Source organism: Pyricularia pennisetigena (genome assembly GCF_004337985.1).
Source record: "Pyricularia pennisetigena strain Br36 chromosome 4 map unlocalized Pyricularia_pennisetigena_Br36_Scf_11, whole genome shotgun sequence".
NCBI lineage: Eukaryota > Fungi > Ascomycota > Sordariomycetes > Magnaporthales > Pyriculariaceae > Pyricularia > Pyricularia pennisetigena.
Window position 1 is genome coordinate 551,206 of NW_021940923.1, and position 17,940 is coordinate 569,145.

At 50.5% G+C, this 17,940-nt stretch overlaps 5 protein-coding genes across 5 annotated transcripts; 3 read left to right on the forward strand and 2 right to left on the reverse strand.

The window, feature by feature from the left end:
* Positions 1 to 3,192: 3,192 nt before the first annotated feature.
* On the reverse strand, positions 3,193 to 5,168 carry PpBr36_10760 (uncharacterized protein; the record flags this gene model as incomplete). Its single annotated transcript, XM_029897868.1, has 2 exons — positions 3,193 to 3,591; positions 4,968 to 5,168. 2 exons carry the CDS (start codon positions 5,166 to 5,168, stop codon positions 3,193 to 3,195), a joined length of 600 nt encoding a protein of 199 aa, XP_029743872.1.
* Positions 5,169 to 5,773: 605 nt separating this feature from the next.
* On the forward strand, positions 5,774 to 6,965 carry PpBr36_10761 (uncharacterized protein; the record flags this gene model as incomplete). Its single annotated transcript, XM_029897869.1, has 3 exons — positions 5,774 to 5,932; positions 6,020 to 6,842; positions 6,928 to 6,965. 3 exons carry the CDS (start codon positions 5,774 to 5,776, stop codon positions 6,963 to 6,965), a joined length of 1,020 nt encoding a protein of 339 aa, XP_029743824.1.
* Positions 6,966 to 8,989: 2,024 nt separating this feature from the next.
* On the forward strand, positions 8,990 to 11,893 carry PpBr36_10762 (uncharacterized protein; the record flags this gene model as incomplete). Its single annotated transcript, XM_029897870.1, has 1 exon — positions 8,990 to 11,893. The coding sequence occupies one exon, from the start codon at positions 8,990 to 8,992 to the stop codon at positions 11,891 to 11,893; it is 2,904 nt and encodes a 967-aa protein (XP_029743870.1).
* Positions 11,894 to 13,507: 1,614 nt separating this feature from the next.
* Positions 13,508 to 13,897, forward strand: PpBr36_10763 (uncharacterized protein; the record flags this gene model as incomplete). Its single annotated transcript, XM_029897871.1, has 1 exon — positions 13,508 to 13,897. The coding sequence occupies one exon, from the start codon at positions 13,508 to 13,510 to the stop codon at positions 13,895 to 13,897; it is 390 nt and encodes a 129-aa protein (XP_029743871.1).
* A 2,064-nt stretch (positions 13,898 to 15,961) lies between these two features.
* On the reverse strand, positions 15,962 to 16,616 carry PpBr36_10764 (uncharacterized protein; the record flags this gene model as incomplete). The annotated part of the gene is given in 2 exon segments (XM_029897872.1): positions 15,962 to 16,334; positions 16,351 to 16,616. 2 exon segments carry the CDS (start codon positions 16,614 to 16,616, stop codon positions 15,962 to 15,964), a joined length of 639 nt encoding a protein of 212 aa, XP_029743875.1.
* Positions 16,617 to 17,940: the final 1,324 nt, after the last annotated feature.

Here is a 17,940-nt window from a genome sequence, read left to right on the forward strand (position 1 = left end):
GTTCTCACGTGATGTATTCAGCGTCATATCCCTCGTCCCTCTACTATCCCAGGTGGTGTCAAACTGCCTTATACCGCCGTCTTGACCACTGAAATGAACATAGTCATAGCGGACAGGGGGCGTGGGTGACTGGGTCAACAAAGTGAACAGATGGACGACTTCAAAATCGTTGTCGAGGCACCCAAGCAGGGGAAACATTTGCATACCGACGGGTTTGAGGCGGTATGGATTTGTATTTTTTTGGACGTCGTGAGTTCTCATCCAGTTCTAGGACTAACACTACACCTGGTGTGGAAATTTTAGCCAGAAACCCTAGTCTGGACGAATTATTCTTAATGAGTAAATTGAGCCTTGTATAGTAACTAGCAGTAGACAGATCTTGTTTGTCAGAAGGCTCTTGTAACTATCTTGCATACCGTCAACACTTGTTCCCAAGGCTCAATAGAACAATACAGATTCAAAAAATACGGGATACCTTTACTGAACAAAAATTTGTCACAGTTAATTCTATTACACATTTCATCCAAGCTATTTCGTTTGGTTGGCATCACAAGACCAGAGAACTATAGAGAGGGACCCCTTTCTAAAACGGCCAAAGTTATCTAGCATCGTGCGGCTGGACTGTTACGAAGCTCAAGTTGGACGCGATGTGAACAAAGAAGAGTCTTTTGATTAAGGTTGTACTCTGCGAGGGGTAAGAATAGTATAATCTGAATGCACCGGAAGCAGTGGAAGGGCGGCCTTGAGATCGTACGTGATGAAAGCGGAATGGGTTGGAGGGCCCTTTTAGTTCAATCCATTCGCGATGGACGGAAATAGGTTGTAGTCCATGATAGTATACTTGGCAAGTCCCACCCGGGATTGCAACTTGCAGGGTTGTAACATTGCGTGTGTGGTAATTTGGATTAAAACGTACAAGTTAAGCGACTCAACCTTGCAAGACTGCTGACAAGAGACTTTGATGTACTGTGAAGGCACTTTCCGATACCTCACAACCATCTCTCTAATGTTTCACCGGTCATTTCATTACTATTCCCCCGCCATTACCTGCAGCCACCCCCTCCCGAAGCAAATCATGCAATTCCAGTACAGGTTCGTTGCTTTCATCGCCATAGGCAAGGCTGTAGCGACTAAAACGGCCTCATCCAGAAGTGACGCTTGTTGGGTCTCGTTATTCCAGTACGGGGCAAGCGGAGAACGGGAGGCTCTTTACGTCGACCATTCACCACCAAACAGCCTTGTTATATTTACGCACGATGGGTGGCGACTCAATGTCCAGCTTGATCAGCAATGCAAATCGCTATATCCTCACGATATCCAGAAGCAACTTGTGGAAGGCTTCGGAGTTCATAGTTATTACAAAACCGACGAGGTAGCAGGCCAAAAGCCGCTGGCAAGACCATAGTAACGGTTCGTTGTGGCGTGGGAGCTATATTGTGACTCGGCAAATTGGAAATGGCAGCAACAGCCAAAGAGGGTCATATAGGTGCTCACACGAGTGCGATTTCACTGCGGCCATTGTAGACCTTTTCTTCTGTATTTGCCTTTTAGTTGGCAGTTCTAGATTCGAAGCTTGTGGCTCGTGGAAACAGCGATCTAATTAGATAACCTCGACAGATTGAAAATTGATTCCCAGACATTTTTAAACTGGCAAAATAAACCGTCTTTACAAAGGCCTCTACAAAAATGGCATGCCATTGCTCCGGGTCTTGAGGTTCCGCCTCAAATAGGAGTTAAAGAATATAGACGCCATGGGCTCCGTTGACCGAAGTCAACCAAATAAGACCGTTTGCAGTTGTTTGAAGCGACAAGCACCGTCCCATTCCAGTAGTTGTTTTCGCAGCGTTCGCCAAGGTATCGGGACTACAATAGATTGAGCACCACATCCTTTGACAAGATGGTGATTATCAATGCCATGCTACTTGATTCTGCAAAACAGACTTGGAAATGCCTGGAGATTCTCCAACGCGCTTCGGGAAATGAACCAGCTGACCGTGAGAAATTTGCTGGCAAGGAAAGCTGTATGGCTAGTTGAGAAACTTCTTTCCTCTGGAAACATCGTTGCAACAATGTCTCCTAGCTCATCGCCTTACGGCAGTTATCAAGTCGAAAGGCATTCCCAACGGATTTGACTGTTTTGGGCTGTTCTGTACGCATAGTGGAGAGGTTGGTACCATGGTGCATATCGCATGGCCGCATATGAGAGCTCACGCAAATTTGCACCAAACTTGACTTGTTGACACTTTGAACAGACGTGGTTATAAATAGCACGCACAGCCTCTGCTATCTTTATCTGCTTGCGATGTCATTGGCGTGCTCTTAGTCAACGTGGTCAGCACGACTAGGATATTTTTAGTGTTGTGCAAGCAGTTACCAATGTCGTGTACGCCCGTGTAGCTGCTCGTTTTATGCCGATGCCTGCTTTTGGCTTCCTTTTAGCGTGTAATGTCTCCACTGTTTATGCATCACTGGACATCGTTTTATATTTGCAATTTTCTTTGCCCTTTCTTTTTTTTTTCTCTCTCTTTTTTCTTTTGCTGCTTGTTTGATTTCCTGTTCTTCCATTCTATCCGTAAACTCTTCTACCACTAAAACCGTCCCCTGGGCACGAAAGAAAAAGAATAAGACTAGTGACCCTAGTAAAGCAACTATAATGTACGGCTCCATCTTCACCATGGACCATGGCCATGCTCGTCGTCGCCAACAGCCTTATTCAGGAGTGTAATGCAGTATTGCAATATTGTTTTGTTTTTGAAAAAAAAAACATGTATTCTGATGCTTCTTTGGTATTTTTATCTTTGTTAAAAGGGCTGTGCTTCCTTTGGCTTATCTTTTCTTTCTACTAGTTTACATGTGTGCGGCCTTCCTTTGATCAAAGGTGGGTCGTAAACTTTGGCTTTGTTTTACTCAACATGCTGAATGAGATCAAGTTCTGAGACTTACTCTAGACAGTAGCTACTGTACCTTGTGGGTTTTATCCCCAAACAGAGACCAATTACTGTGGACACAACACTGGGATATGCGTTTAAAATATGAAAGGGTTGCTATTTACCGGGAGGAAGTTGTGGCACACCCAATTTATGTGTTGAAATTTTCCAAACTAACAGTTAAGCTATTGTCTATAAACAAGATTTCCTTTCAAACACCAAGTAGCCTTTGGGCACTTTGACCCATGAATTTGTAACCCAATATTCAGTTTTTCCACCGGTTATTCTGGTTTCCTGGGGGGGACGTCACGTAATAGCCGCCAGGTGGCGGTGGGAGCCGCTGGGGATTCTGCTCGCCATAGTTGAACGAGGCAGGCGGCCCGGTAGGGGCGGAAGGCTCCTTTGGTGGCCGAGGCAGAGGTAAATCCATCTGAGTCTTGCGCCAGGTACGCTTTCCTGTCTGAACCGAGCTGTGGCTCTGGCCCTGGCGCGAATTAGAGGGTCTCTCCCCGGGCTTCGGGAGCGGATAAGATTGATCCTTATCTGTTCGCTTTGCGATATCAGCATGACCATTGTCGATCGCTTTGGTCTCGTAGTCGGCAACGGACTGGCCAACCACAGGTGCGGCAAAGGCGGGGGCGGCAAAGGCCCCGAGGGCGAGGATCTGGCAAATTTGAGAAAGCTGCATTTTGTCCGGACGTCGCTCAAAAAGCCTTGAAGAGAATCGGAAAGAGAAGACAAATGAAAAAGAAAGAGCAAAGTGGCAAAAGAATGACGAAAAGGCACCAAGAGGCAAGTTGAGTAAAACTGAAAGCGGATGGGGAACAACGGAAAGTAGAGAAATCCGGGAAAGGGGAGGCGCCTTTTAATAAACAAATTATTGTATTCAGTCAGCAGGGTCTTAACTGCTACGACTTTGCAAAAAATGGGAGGGTCAACCGCAGCGCCGAGGATCCCTAACCCACGTCATTCTCCGGTGTACGGTGTAGCCATTCGGGCCAGTCACCTTTGGCGTAGGTTTTCTAAAAAAAAAAATAAAAAATAAAAAAAAAAAAAATAAAAAAAAAATAAAAAAAAAAAAAAAGTTCAAAGTGGAGACCTTTTTTTCTTGTTTTTTTTCTCTGTTGACTAATTCGTTACTATCTAGGCCGAGATGTACTGAAGAAAATAGAAAGATTCTTGATAGGTGAGATCGGTAGACAGGCACATTTTGACTCGTTTAGTGCGTAGGTTGTATCGGCAATCATGCGGCGAGCCAGTGTGGTAATATCGACGACTATGCTCCTTCATGTCTGACTGACAGGCTCAACTTGACTGTGGTACCAGGTTTACGACTACATGCAATTCAGCAAATGCCTGCGAAAAAAAATAAGTCTACAATCAAGCTTTAACCACTGTCAATATGCAGCCTTTTTCAATACACCATCACCGTGCCATAAGAACCTTGAATATGGCTCGTCGGGACAGTAACCTTGGAGACACTCGACTCAAGCCGCTTTGCAGGATACAGGGGAGGTTAAGGTTTGAGAGTGAACGGATGGCTATCAAATTGCTACGTAAGGTTTATACTTCCAAAGGGCCTATTCTAGTCTATAGACAATATCGATCCTGCCGATCGCTTGCTTGGTTGGTATATATTTGGTTTCCCTATTCTTATTTTTAGTCACTTTAAATTTGGAAACAGACAAGTCAGCTAACAGCAAAAAAAAATACCCCTGCTGCATCTGTTGGGAGTCAGTAACTGTCGACGACAAACACGAGAAAACAAGCAAATGAATTTTTTTTTTCCCCAGAGATCCCAGAAAAGAAGAGTCTGCGCACACCGTTTACATTCCAATGAACCACCACAAAGTTTCGGAGCCCGACAGAGGACACTGCTAGACACAGAATTGATTGCGAGTGACCCAGTTGCACATGACGGCTCCCACACAGGAGCAACATGCGCAAGCCTACCCGGAGCCAAGGACGAATCAAGATCAGCATGTCTTGTTCTCACAGGAAGGTACGTGACCCACAGATTACAGGTAGTCGTCAGCATACCTTGCGCTTGCGGTCCGCATCGTCAGTTCCCTCAATGCATGCCAGAGTTCTTGAGTTCCAGCGGAACTGGTTGTAGCACGCCGCCGGGTTGATGACATCGGCGCAATCGTCGGTCCTGACGAGATCGCTGGTGCACTCGGAATACTGCTGGGCAGTGACGGTGGCGGCGAAAAGGCCAGCGACTACGGCGAGAGGCTTCATTGTGTTAGACTTGATGGCAGCAGGAAGGAGTGCGGGATCTCGATAAAAGCAGCAAGTTGTCAGCACGACGCAGAGGCAGTTAGGTAATGGCGTAGAAATTAATGTTTCGGTTCATTCATCTTATGGAAAGAAGGATGCCATTTACCGTGGGGGTGCTCTCCTAACAAATGTCTTGTAGGCGTCTGATATTGCCATAGCTTGGCGTCGGATCTAATTTCGTAGACAATACTCGGGTCGGAAAGAGGCTAGCGGGCCGGAATGTACAAAAAAAGTAATTCGTCTACTACCAAAAAGCTGGTCCGGCCTATGGCGATAACCATCACCATCTACCGACTTAGCCGCAGCTATCATCGGTTTTATCCGCAATCTCCTGGCAACTGCCAACGCAACATGACCACACCAGCGCACCCCGGTGTAATATCTCTAAATGTTGCCGTCAGGGCTTGGCTTGATACGACTTGACTACACGATATCGGTAGCTGGCTGAACCGGGCTTGAGTTGGAAAGCTCAAAAGTGTCACTAGATCCAGGGAGCGATGTTGGTCACTTTGTGGCTTTTTGACTCTTGAGTTTCCCCATCACGTAGCACCATAGGCGGCTTTGCAATGGTCAAATTCACATTTTTTGCGGTTGCCTTTGGGCTTACCGCTCCTATCAAGGCGTTGCTCCGCTTTGGCTGCTCTCAACTGACAGTCCAGCGTCTCGATCCTCTCGTGAACCCTGGAGAGACACCATCCACGCATCTGCACCAAATCATTGGAGGCGTAAGGACATTCTAGAAAAACCGTAACTCTCTATCAAAACACAAGAAACCTTCAACTGACCAAAAACCCTAAACCCTCCCCAAACAGAACTCATTCCGACCGTCCATGGACCCATCCACCCACGACATGGCCACACTCTCCAACTGCACAAGCTGCCAGTTCACCCAAGACTTTTCCAACTACTGGACGGCGGTGCTGTACTTTCGGGCGCGCAACGGCACCTTCAAGCGCGTGCCGCAGCTGGCCCAGACCGGCATGGAAGGCACCGACGGCGGCATGGTGGTGTACTACATGTCGGACGCGCTCTTCGACATGGAGCAGCGGTCCAACGTGACGGCGTTCAAGCCGGGCTTCCGCATGCTGGTGGGAGAAGTCGGGTACCGGGACCGCGACCAGGCGCGCGGCTTCCGCCAGCTGACGTACACGTGCATGGAGAGCCAGATGTCGCGCGCGCCCGAGACGGTGCACTTCCCCGAGGCGCCGTGCCGGCTGGGCATCATGGCCAACCACCGCTTCCCGACCTGCTGGGACGGGGTCAACGTCGACTCGCCGAACCACCGCGACCACGTCGCGTACCCGGAGCACGGCACCTTCGAGTCGGGCGGCAGGTGTCCCGACTCGCACCCGGTCAGGATCCCGCAGATCCTGCTCGAGACGGTCTGGGATACCAGGCAGTTTCGGGACCTGGACGAGTGGCCCGAGGACGGGAGCCAGCCGTTCGTCTGGAGCAGCGGCGACGCCACCGGGTTCAGCCACCACGCCGACTATCTGTTTGGGTGGGAGGGCGATTCGCTGCAGAGGGCGATGGATGCGCATACCTATGTCAGCGCGCCGATGCTCAAGACGCAGACTATTGCCGAGCAGAACAAGTGTCGGGTGAGGGATTTTGTGGGGGAGGAGATTGATGGATGTAAGTCATTTTTCTTGTGTCGTGTTCAGTCTTTTCCGTGTTATTGTTGAGTACGGTTACTAACTGAAGCTTGGATTCATTTTAGGGCTGGATGCCTTGCCAGGAGGCATCCAGGTAACCTAGTTGTGGCCTTGCAGGCCCGTCATGTTGTTGTACAGAAAGGACACGTTATATATCGGCCAAAGTATTGGTGATTGGAGGTTGTTTTTGGTGGCAGTGCCAGCTATCTGGGCTCCTGAAATATAAAGTAGTAGTCTCTGCGCAAAGGTTTTTGTTTTGTTTTTTTTTTTTTTTTTTTTGATTTTTTGTGCTGACGACAGTGATCATGATTCTCACCTGTAAAGTCCAGCCCGGGCGATTCTGGTACTGGTGCTATGGAACTGGTATCAGCCAATGTAGTAATTCCATAGACGAGTTTTTTACCAAATTTCCTCCACCCGTCCTAATTTTCTTGGTCTTTGCATCCTGCTGTCAGCCCTCATCCACGGTCATGTCAAATGTCCATTTCAAAATCGTCACCGGCAATTACACAGCTGATAATTTCGAATGGAGCCGAGCCAGCACGCCTTTACAGCATCTACAATGTGGGCCGGGTGCGGCGGGCCTACATCGGGGGGCTATCAAATCAACGATCCCTTTTTAGCCTGTCAGGCCTGGTTCGGCTGTACCGTCCGGCACGCCCTGTCCTGCAAAAGTTGCGTGGCAGGGGAAAAAGAGGGTCCGAAATTATGGGCCTTTGCGGAGAATGGGGTGGGATGCTGGGTTGGGTCACTAGTCTTAGGGTTTAATTTCCGGGCAGGCAAGATACTCGGCTTGTTCTTGGTGAGGCATAACAACCCCAAATAAACAAATGGATATCACCTTCCGTTTTGCACAGGATGCAGATACGAAGAGGCCAAGACGAGCACGACACGACGCCTGTGCGTTGAAAGAATTCGGCTGTATGCGACATTGTACAGCCGGGAGACAATCTAAGATTTACATTACATTAATATGTTCTGCAGCAAAGCTCGGCCATTTTGTGTTTCCCGCAGAAACCAAACCCAACATGCCGTGTTGCAGTTTCTTTTTTCACCTTTTTTTCTTCTTCTTTTTTTTCTTTTTTCCTTTTTCAGTGACAAAGAAGCCGTCATCTTCCAATTTTGCGAAACCGCATTCCTTCTCCCCCAGAAATTCTGCACGTCAAGAAGCTGACAAAAAAAAAGCACATGTGCTTCTTTCTATCCAGCAGCTGAAATGCTCCTCAGGTTCACTCCACTCCGCAGACGCCAAGGCTCGCCGATTTGCGCCACCCCTGAAAGATTGACATCAATAGATTAGCGGCAAGGCGAGCGGGCCAAAACGGGTAAATGCACTAATCCCGGGCGGGGAACTCTGCATTTTCTTAGACATTCTTTTTTTTTGGGGGGGTATGGGGAGCCTGATTTGCAAGCATGCAGAGCAGGCAAGGCATAAAAGCTGTTTTGGTCCATCGCAATCTTTAAGCAAGGGAAAAAGCCACAAGTTTCTCGGGTCTTACCAAGCCGGCATTGAGCGCTTGGCGGTGTGACTTTGCCACATCAAGGCAGCTTGGAGGAAGAAAAGAAGAAAGCATCCTAAAACAAAAGAAAATCTGCTTGCGGCTGGTTTTAATTTCTACAGTTTTCTTGGTCAAGATGTTTTACCTAGTTAGTAACTTGGGTTTGTTCTGTCCTGTCAATGCTGGATTGTCGTCCCATGGTCCACAAGCCCAGGCAAGGCAGGGTAGCATGGACGACGGGACGGAAGTGGTCGGACCACAACCAGAAGAATTAAGCTAGTCTTCTGACACCGGCCTTTGCAGATCGGTAGTGGGACCCTGTTGAATTGGCGAATGATGACAAAGGTCGGCGACATGGATTGCGGTAAGGCAGCAGCAGCCCGGACAGAAAGAAAAACATGGCGGTGAGCTACAAATGCAGAGGCGACCGTCCTTCTTTTGTCTTGTTGCTCTTGGCTGTTTGTCCATCCCCGGCTAGCAGCAGCAAGCAAGTGGCGACAACCACAACAAGCAGTAAAAGTTGTAGCAGTATAAACCTGCCAACGGAACTGCGAGGAGGAACGCGTTCACTCTTTCCGCTTCCTCCCATCCATTCTTTTCCTGCCCGCCTTGCTCGCCCACCGCCGCCATGCATCTTCACCCCGTATTGGCCCTGTGCCTGGCCACCGCCGCCGGCACAGGCGTCGTGGTGGCACAGTCATTACCACTAACACCAACACCACCACCACCACCACCACCATCACCACCATCACGACTTCCCCAGGACCGAGACTTGAAGACCGCCAAAGCCGACTACGGCATCGACCGGCTGGCGGACATATTCTCGGCGCCGCGGCAAAACCACAAATCTTCACCCAAGCGCTTCATCGTCGAGTTCAAGGATGGCGCCAGCATCACGTCGCTGACGTCGACGACCGCGGGCAAGGTCAAGGTGCTCAAGGTCTTTGACAGCGACGTCTTTCGGGGCGCGGCCGTCGAGACGGACGAGGACAACGTCGACAGCCTGCGCGCACTCCGCGGCGTCGGCCAGGCCTGGCACAGCAAGCGCATCATGCTCGATCCGGTGCGGCCCGAGTCGGTGGTCCGGGGAGGGATGCAGACGGGCGTCAAGTTCAGCAGGCAGAACCGCGACGACGAGGAGGGCAAGATCTCACTGCACCACATGACGGGGGTGGATAAGCTCCACGCCCGAGGCATCAAGGGCAAGGGCGTCAAGGTCGCGGTGGTCGACACGGGCGTCGATTATACGCACCCGGCTCTCGGTGGTGCTTTTGGAGCGGGGAGCAAGGTCGTCGGCGGCTACGACCTGATCGGAGACACCGACTGGCCGTACGCCCCAAAGCGGCCCGATGCGGATCCCATGGACTACCAGGGCCACGGCACCCATGTTGCCGGTATCATTGCCGCCAACGACGAGTTGATCACTGGTGTTGCTCCCGAGGCGACGCTCTTGGCCTACAAGGTCTTTGGGCAGAACGCGGGCACGGACGAGGATACGTTGATCGAGGCGTTCTTGCGGGCATACCAGGACGGCGCCGACGTCATCACGTCGTCCATCGGTGGCCTGAATGGCTGGTCAAACAACGCCTGGGCCCTCGTCGCCTCCCGTCTCGTTGAGCGCGGCATCGTCGTCACCATCTCGGCTGGCAACGACGGCCAGGCCGGCCCGTTCGGAGCAAGCAGTGGTGCCACCGGGGTCAACGTCGTCTCTGTGGCTTCGGTTCAGGGCGACGTTATCGCCAGCCCTCGCTTCGTGGCCACCTTTCAGGATGGCAACAACGCCACCAAGAGCAGCGAGAAGCTCCCCTACCGAGCCAGCGAGGCATGGACCCCATCCGAGGTCGTCGGCTGGCCGTTCTATGCCGTCGGCTTCGACACCAACGTCACCGACGAGGCCTGCAACCCCTTGCCCAACAACACGATGGACCTCTCGCGCGTTGTGGTGCTCGCCCGTCGAGGCACCTGCACCTTTGCCGCCAAGCAGCGAAACCTCGAGGCAAAGGGCGCCAGGCACATCGTCTTCTACAACAACCAGCAGCCCCTCGTCATCCCAGGCGCCGACAACCCCAGCAGCCGCAGCAACATCTCCATGATCGCCAGGGAGGACGGCGAGCGCATCATCGCCACGCTCCGGGCCGGCGGCCGAGTGCTGGCCGACTTCAACCTGGCCCTGCGCGACAGCATGACCGGCATCCCCTACGCTTACGGCGGCGTGCCCAGCTCCTTCACCAGCATCGGCTCCACCAACGAGCTGGCCATCAAGCCCGACGTCGCCGCCCCCGGTGGCCAAATCTTTTCCACCTTCCTCAAGGGGAGCTACGCCACCCAGTCCGGCACTTCAATGAGCTGCCCCTACGTCGCCGGCATCGCTGCGCTGTACATCAGCAAGCACGGTGGGAGGCAGGTCAACGGCCCGGGCTTCGCCAAGGACCTGGCCATGCGCCTCATCTCGGCGGGCCAGCCCGTGCCCTGGGACGACGGCACCGAGAGCGGCAGGGACTTTGGTGCGCTCGCCCCCGTCAACCAGGTCGGCACGGGGCTCATCAACGCCACCAAGGTTCTCGACTACACCAGCACGCTCTCGCTGGCCCGCTTCGCCCTCAACGACACGCGCCACTTTGAGCGCTACCACAAGGTCGACGTGACCAACCGCGGCTCCGGCCCGGTCACCTACACCTTCCAGGCCACGTCCTTCTCCGGCATGGAGACCTTCAACACGGACCCGGCCGTCTATGGCACGCCCCGAGTCGCCTGGTACGAGGAGGTCATGGCCAAGGGGCCCCGCCCCATGCCGGCCGACGTCTCGCTGCCTCAGTCCTTCACCCTGCAGCCGGGGCAGACGCGGACCGCGCAGTTCAACTTCCGAGCCCCGACCGGCCTCGACGCCAGCGTGCTGCCCCTGTACGGCGGCGTCGTCGACGTCAAGTCCTCCGCCGGCGAGGTCCTCTCGGTGCCCTACATGGGACTGGCGGCGGACCTGCACCGGGCCGTGGGGCCCATGTTCATCGACCCGACCAACATCACCACCACGCGGCGCGCGACGCCCTTGGCCGTCAAACCCAACACGACATTCACGCTCGCTCCGGGGGCGGCGCAGGACTTTCCCGAGGCCTACATCCGGCTGCAGTTCGCGACGGCCGAGCTGCGGTGGGACGTGTTCGAGCCGGGCTACACGGAGCGCGACTGGCGGTACCCGCCCGTCGTGGGGCAGAACAAGTACGTCGGCAGCGTCGCGTCGTACGCCCAGGCCACGCGCCAGGGCGGCTTCGACCCGGCCACCATGAACGCCAGCGACACCGTCAGCCTGCCCATCCGGTTCGTGCCGCGGTCCGCCGTCGGCAGCTACGGCGAGACGTTTTGGTGGCTCGGCAGGCTGGCCAACGGCACCGCCGTCCGGCCCGGTGCGTACCGGCTCAGGCTGGCCGCGCTGGTGCCGTTTGGCACCCCCGAGAACGCAGACAACTGGGACGTGTTTGACGCGCCGTTGTTGGAGGTGCTCGAGCCGCCCAAGAATGGGACTGGCAGTGGTTAAGTGATAATATTTTTTTTTGCTTTGTTTCTATTTTTTTATTTTTTATTTTCTTTTCTTTGTTTCTCTCTCCTATGTCGTGATTTTTATTTTATTTTATTTTTGTTTGTGGCGTTATGCATAGCGTCGTCGTTCAAGGACAAGTACAAAATGGGCTTGTGGACGTACATAATACTTAATGGAACATAACATCAGATACCCACCAACTTGATGTTACAAAGAGGGTTTGATGCCATGTTAAAATAGGCAAAAGGCGGGTCCTTTTTTTTGGAGAAAGATGTACACAGTTGGATGGTTGCTTTACAAAAATAAACAGCTTTCCAATATTCCACCCTCCACCAAACGCCACCCCAAAAGGCAATGACCTGGTGATATTCCTCTACAACGTCGCAGACCGCGCGACTCCCTGTATGGCAAGCCCTCTTTATACCAACGGCCATGTGCACCTCGTGCATGTGGGTCCCGGTCGTGCCGATCCTTGCGTTGCCGTATATAGATAGATGCTCGGCCTTGCCGTTCACGCCCTTAATTCGCTCCCGGCTTATACCTTGCACCTGGATACATAGCGAATGTTTGACAGAAACTGCGAAAAATAACCTCTGCAGAGTTTTTTTACTTTCCCTGCGGCAATGCATCGTAGAATGTATCTTTATAATATACCTACCCGTAATTGTAACATAATATCAGTTTCAAGGCAGTAAAACGGGACGAACAATAAGTCTGGGGAACAACCAATCTGTAGAAGTATCAAAAACTTGCCCGGTAATTTGAAAGCTAGCATGTTAATTAATTTAGTACTTTAAAGCGTTGATATGCAGTATTTGAGAAATTGCTGAAACCCCCATTGATAGGATACTAATCATAATAACTTAACTAGAGATGTTAGTTGCTGCGATAAGATACGTAGTTATTCAAACAGTGAATAAAAAAGGCTTGTACATGTACAAGTATTTTTACAGCCTATTTGTACAAGTTTTTTGGTAGGTTTGCCTCTGCCTTTTCACCTTGGCTGAAACAAAAGACGTACACTATTACTAGCTTGCATCTTTTACAATGGTGCTCTGTTACTAACAATAGAACTGTAATCCTTGTACTTTAATCAACCTGTGTATTTATGGAATCGCTTTAAACTCAACACAGCAAACATGAATATGTTCTGATCATTTTTTAGATTCTATTGCCATACAATCAATTATGCGGTTTTTTTTTTTTTTTTTTTTTTTTGACTTTCATTTATTCGCCTCAGCACCTGGGTCACGCCGTATGCATTCCAGGGCGATTCTAAGTTAATTGCGCCGCAATATCCGGCTGGTTTATTTCGCTTATTGTAGCATGTATTTCTAGCCTAAATATTACAGGAGCCTCCAAGATTGCAGGACCTCAAAGTTGATCCTGTGCCAACCCAACTTCAACGTTTATTAATCAAGCCCCCAACTGCGACAAGATATCGAGTTTCTTTATTCCAGGAATTCATAAAGAGGTAAGCGCTGATAGCAGATTTCCAACACAGGCCTTTTCCGGCTTGAAAAGAAATATTCTGAAGATACTACCTTTTAACCAATGGCTTCAAAACTTTCACTAATTTCTTTTCCAGCAGGAGAATTTAAATTCGTCACCATGCAGTTCGGAACAATCGTCACAGCATTCGCCTTACTCGCCCTTGGGGTTAACGGCAACGAACAGACGGCCGCCGACTTCAGGCTTGCTCCTCGAGGCGAGGACTGGCTTAACCACGACTATGACCCCAGGGAGCCGGTTAACCCCAACAACGAGATTGTCCCAGGTAACACCTTACCATGGAACTTTTGCCGTGTTGACATTTCATCCTCTGGTGCTCCAATTACTCTGCCGATTTATTTGAAGCCTTACCAACCCGGCAGATTCCAGACCGCCTATTTTAAGTTGACTGTCAAGCCCAATGGCGACTGTACCAAGGTTTCAGCGATTCACCTGGAGGGAGATGTGGGATCGCGTTGGAGCCTTCAGGTTCACAAGGTTCGTGCCTAGTATTGAAAGTTTATTTCTCCAGTCATAGCACCTTTTTGATCTATACCATATCTCATTTATTTCGATTGGAAGTTGGGATGTTCTTGGCCAGATGAGTTAAGCCTGCAAGCTATAAAACTAAATATAAAGTCCTCCGTTCACAAACTCAAAACGTCATGATGCTTTTTTTTTTTTTTTTCCATTTGTTGTAAAATAGGGGCCGCGGCCTCACACACATGGGAGGGCGACTGATTTCTCGCCGGCAAGATTCAAAACGCCTATTACTGGCACGGAAATTTCGCCATGGCAACGAAGCGGCATATTCCGGACTGCATTTCAAAGCCTCGTTATCCTATGCACTTTGCTTTATGTAACAAAGCCTGACAAATTCGCATTCAAGGCCCGCTAGCATGTGAAAAAAGCTCACTCCCGGACGCATAATGGCATAATAAATTTTTCATTAGGCCGATCCCTACACCCCTGGCGCCAGCTCTTCAAGGCATCACATATCCTACAATTCATGGATGTGATTTTTGGACCCCGAACCCGGGGCGATCTCGTCGTCCGTTACCGGTATTGTGGCTTGACAATCAATCCGCCTGAGCCAGTCCTTCATAGGCTTGCCTTGGGAACGGCCTTCTCCGTGACTCCGCCACATCTGTCAACAAGGGGTGGAGCCATCGGAAACCGTGGTTGAAATCTGAAGGCCTCTTATCGGGGCGTCTATAGCAAACTACCTGTCTAGTTGGCCGGATAAGCACAATTCGCGTTAGCCATGGGTTTTTGTGGCGCAGCGAAAATAGATTTTGCACTTTTCAGCGGCATTACCCCGGATGACTGACTGTATTGTATTTTTAGTTACCTCATCAAAGGGGTTGGTTGTAAAGGTTCATGTTACTCACCCCCTCTGCATTTTCATTGATCGCGTGAAAAAATACATCCCCAAGTTGAATTGAAAGGTTATCCATCCAAGGCAAAAGATGTCTCCGTTGTGCCATGTGGGTCTAGAGGAGCAGGAAAGTAAATGCGGCTGACACTTGGCTGAAACTATTCAAACTTTTCGCAAGTTCAAACACTTTTGGTACTCCAATATTCTTATTCTAGCATCCAACCGAAGGAATGTCTGTACCAACGAAGAAACCGCATAGTAAGTCGTCATAGTGCACACATTTAAAACGTACCGGCACCCGCCTACAAGATTCTACCACCGCAACATATGCAAGCGGCGACTCTGTCATTTTTGTGTTTGGAAACAAAACAAAAGAAATCTGGACCAACTAATCCGACTTTCCCTGCCAAAGAGCGACAAAACGATCCGGGCAGGTCTCGAACCTGCAGCCTCCTGATTACTTGAACACGCCGTCGCCGGTGACCGGAGGTCCCCGTATCAACGGCGGGTCGTAGTCAGACGCGCTACCATTACGCCACCGGACCCGGAGGATGTATTGGATGTTAATGGGGGCTTGCGTGGGTAGATATGAATATAAGGTGGAGTGAGTGGGTTCCTCGGTAGTGGGTGTTTCTGCTAGTTTCTGTCAAGACTCGTCACGGCGGCGATGAAATCTCGGGTGATGTCGAGTCATTCAGTGGGGGGTTGGCGGCGCGGTATCTCACGTTTCTGAGATATACCTAAAGGCCGTTATTCCTTGTCGATGGTTGAGGATCACTGAAGATCCGATCCAAAACCTACGGTGACCTGGCCTTTACGTACTACACGAGCAAAAAACTGGCAAACATTGATTGGGCATCACTCATAAACAGGAAGCATAGGCAGGGGCTGGTGGCATGTGGGTGGGAATCTAAACACCAACGCCAGAGGTTTGACCTTTCGAACTCGCAACAGTTGTGATCTCGAACGAAAAAAAAAAAAAAAAGCCCAAGAAGATCGGGCTGGTCGCCGCCACAAATTGATTTTTACATTCAAAGCTTGAACCACTTTAGTTTCACCTTTCTGAAAATTACTATGCCCGCGCGGCCACTTCACCAGCAAAGGCTCTTTCTCACAAACCCCAAAAATCCTTAAACCTTCCATCCACCCGTCTCTCTGGGCCATCAGCTCAAGCTCAAACTCCCACAAAATCTTTGCTAGGATACGCGGATCTCTGCGCGCACCAGGTGTTTCCCGATGCAGTTCCTGGGACTGGTTAAAACCGCCTTGAGCACGCCCCTCGCATCGCCCTCGTACTCGGATGGCCTCGCCGACGTCCTGTTCTCTTTTTCCAGGATGCCAGAGGGGAGCCATCCGCTCGTGTCGGAAAGAGTTAGCGTTGGCAAAGTGTTGGAGCCATCTGAACGCCGCCAACCTGGTTGACGAGCACCTGCCAGACGCCAGGGACGAAACGTCCGTTGATGAAATGCCCCTAGTGCGGCGTGGTCCGCGGTAAAGTTGTCGGCACAGGCGGGAAAGAGGCGGAGGGCGTCTTGGATGACGCCGTGAACGGCGTGAAGGTACGGGAGGCTTTTCGTGCTTATACCTGTTGATGTCTTTGGGGCTTGTGAATGGGTTGCGGACTTTGGCCGTCCCCAGAAAGAGGGCGTCTGGATTATGGCAGAGCAGATTTGATAAAGTCATCGACATCTCATCGTAGCTGATACCAGCTGGGAAGTTAAGGTTCTGCATCAAATGCTGCATAAAGTCATGTCGGTCGGATGTCCCCTTGAGTTCGATGCTTTGGTTTAATTTTTCAACGAGCGTTGTGCGGTGTTTGTTCTTCTTGAGTGGCAGCTTGCCCGAGGTCATGACGAACGACAAAATCTTGTCGAGGCGAAAGGACTGGTGCATGAATCCCAAGAGGACATAGTTTTGACCATACAATATAATTTCCGAATCCATTGCTATCATGCGCGGAATCAGTCAGCACATTACTACTAAGGCCTGCCAAAACCCGAAAACAGATTCAGCCCGGCCCGGCCCACCAGCCCACGGGCTTTTTTGACGGGTTAACGAGGGCCCGCGGGCTGGCGGGCTCAACCCGGATTGGGTAACCCGCGGGTTTCTGTATTGGGGCGAATATACAAAATAAAAACAAGAAGATCAATAAATTTATTTTTTTATTTCACATATTAATCAACCGTATTCTCAACATTAATACGCAAAATATATATTTTCGTAGGTTTTGCACGGGGGCCCGCGGGTTGCCAAAAAAAACCCGCCGTTCATTTTTGGGCCGACGCGGGTCCCCATGGGTGGGTTTTCGCATACCTTACCGATATTACTATGGTGATGTACGTTGACTTGTTTGATGTTTCAAAACCAGTCATTTGACTCTTGGACATTTGTAACCAGTGCTTGAATCAATGTTTCATTTCAGAGAAACAACCAAGCGAGGTGTTTCGTAGCAATCCTTTTTTGACACTTCTTTTTGGGTTATGAGATATTCATGGTGTGTTATAGAGTTCCGTGGTCTGAACTCGTATCCACTCACCGCGGCGACGTGTCGCTGATGGATTTTAGTATCGACTCGCTGGTGGCTGTGGACCTGCGCGCCTGGCTTGTAAAGGAGCTCGAGATTAGCGTTCCCGTGCTGAGCGTTATGAATGCAGAGAACGTGAAGGAGTCGTGTAGGACGGTTTGGCCTCAGGTGCAGCTTAAATGATTTGCAGATTAATTACCAAGGATTCGCCAAATTTCACGTAGCCACTTGATATTTCTTTAATCAAGCTCAACGTGAAAACATTGATTCCGGAGTAACAGGCGGGCAGTCCATACTGAGGTGGCGGAACACTGTGAGACCTGATATATTGTCAGTTGACACTGACTTTAGCAGAAATCATTATCTCCTGCATGCTTCATGCTGCAGACACACAAATACAACACCAACAGTCAATTTCTCTTGAAGTCATCTTCCTCCAGCCCCTGAAGGTCACTGCGAAGCAGATGTTTGGATGATTGCTGTACTGCCATGTCCCCCGTCCACCGTCTTTGTTATAATATGACGACTAGTCTCGTGCAAATGTCACGCTGTCTTGCTCCATCGAATACAATGTTCTTGTAGTTGATCTGGTAGCTTCTAGACAATCAGGTACCCGCTGACACCGCAACTCGCTCACTTGTCAGGAGCCAT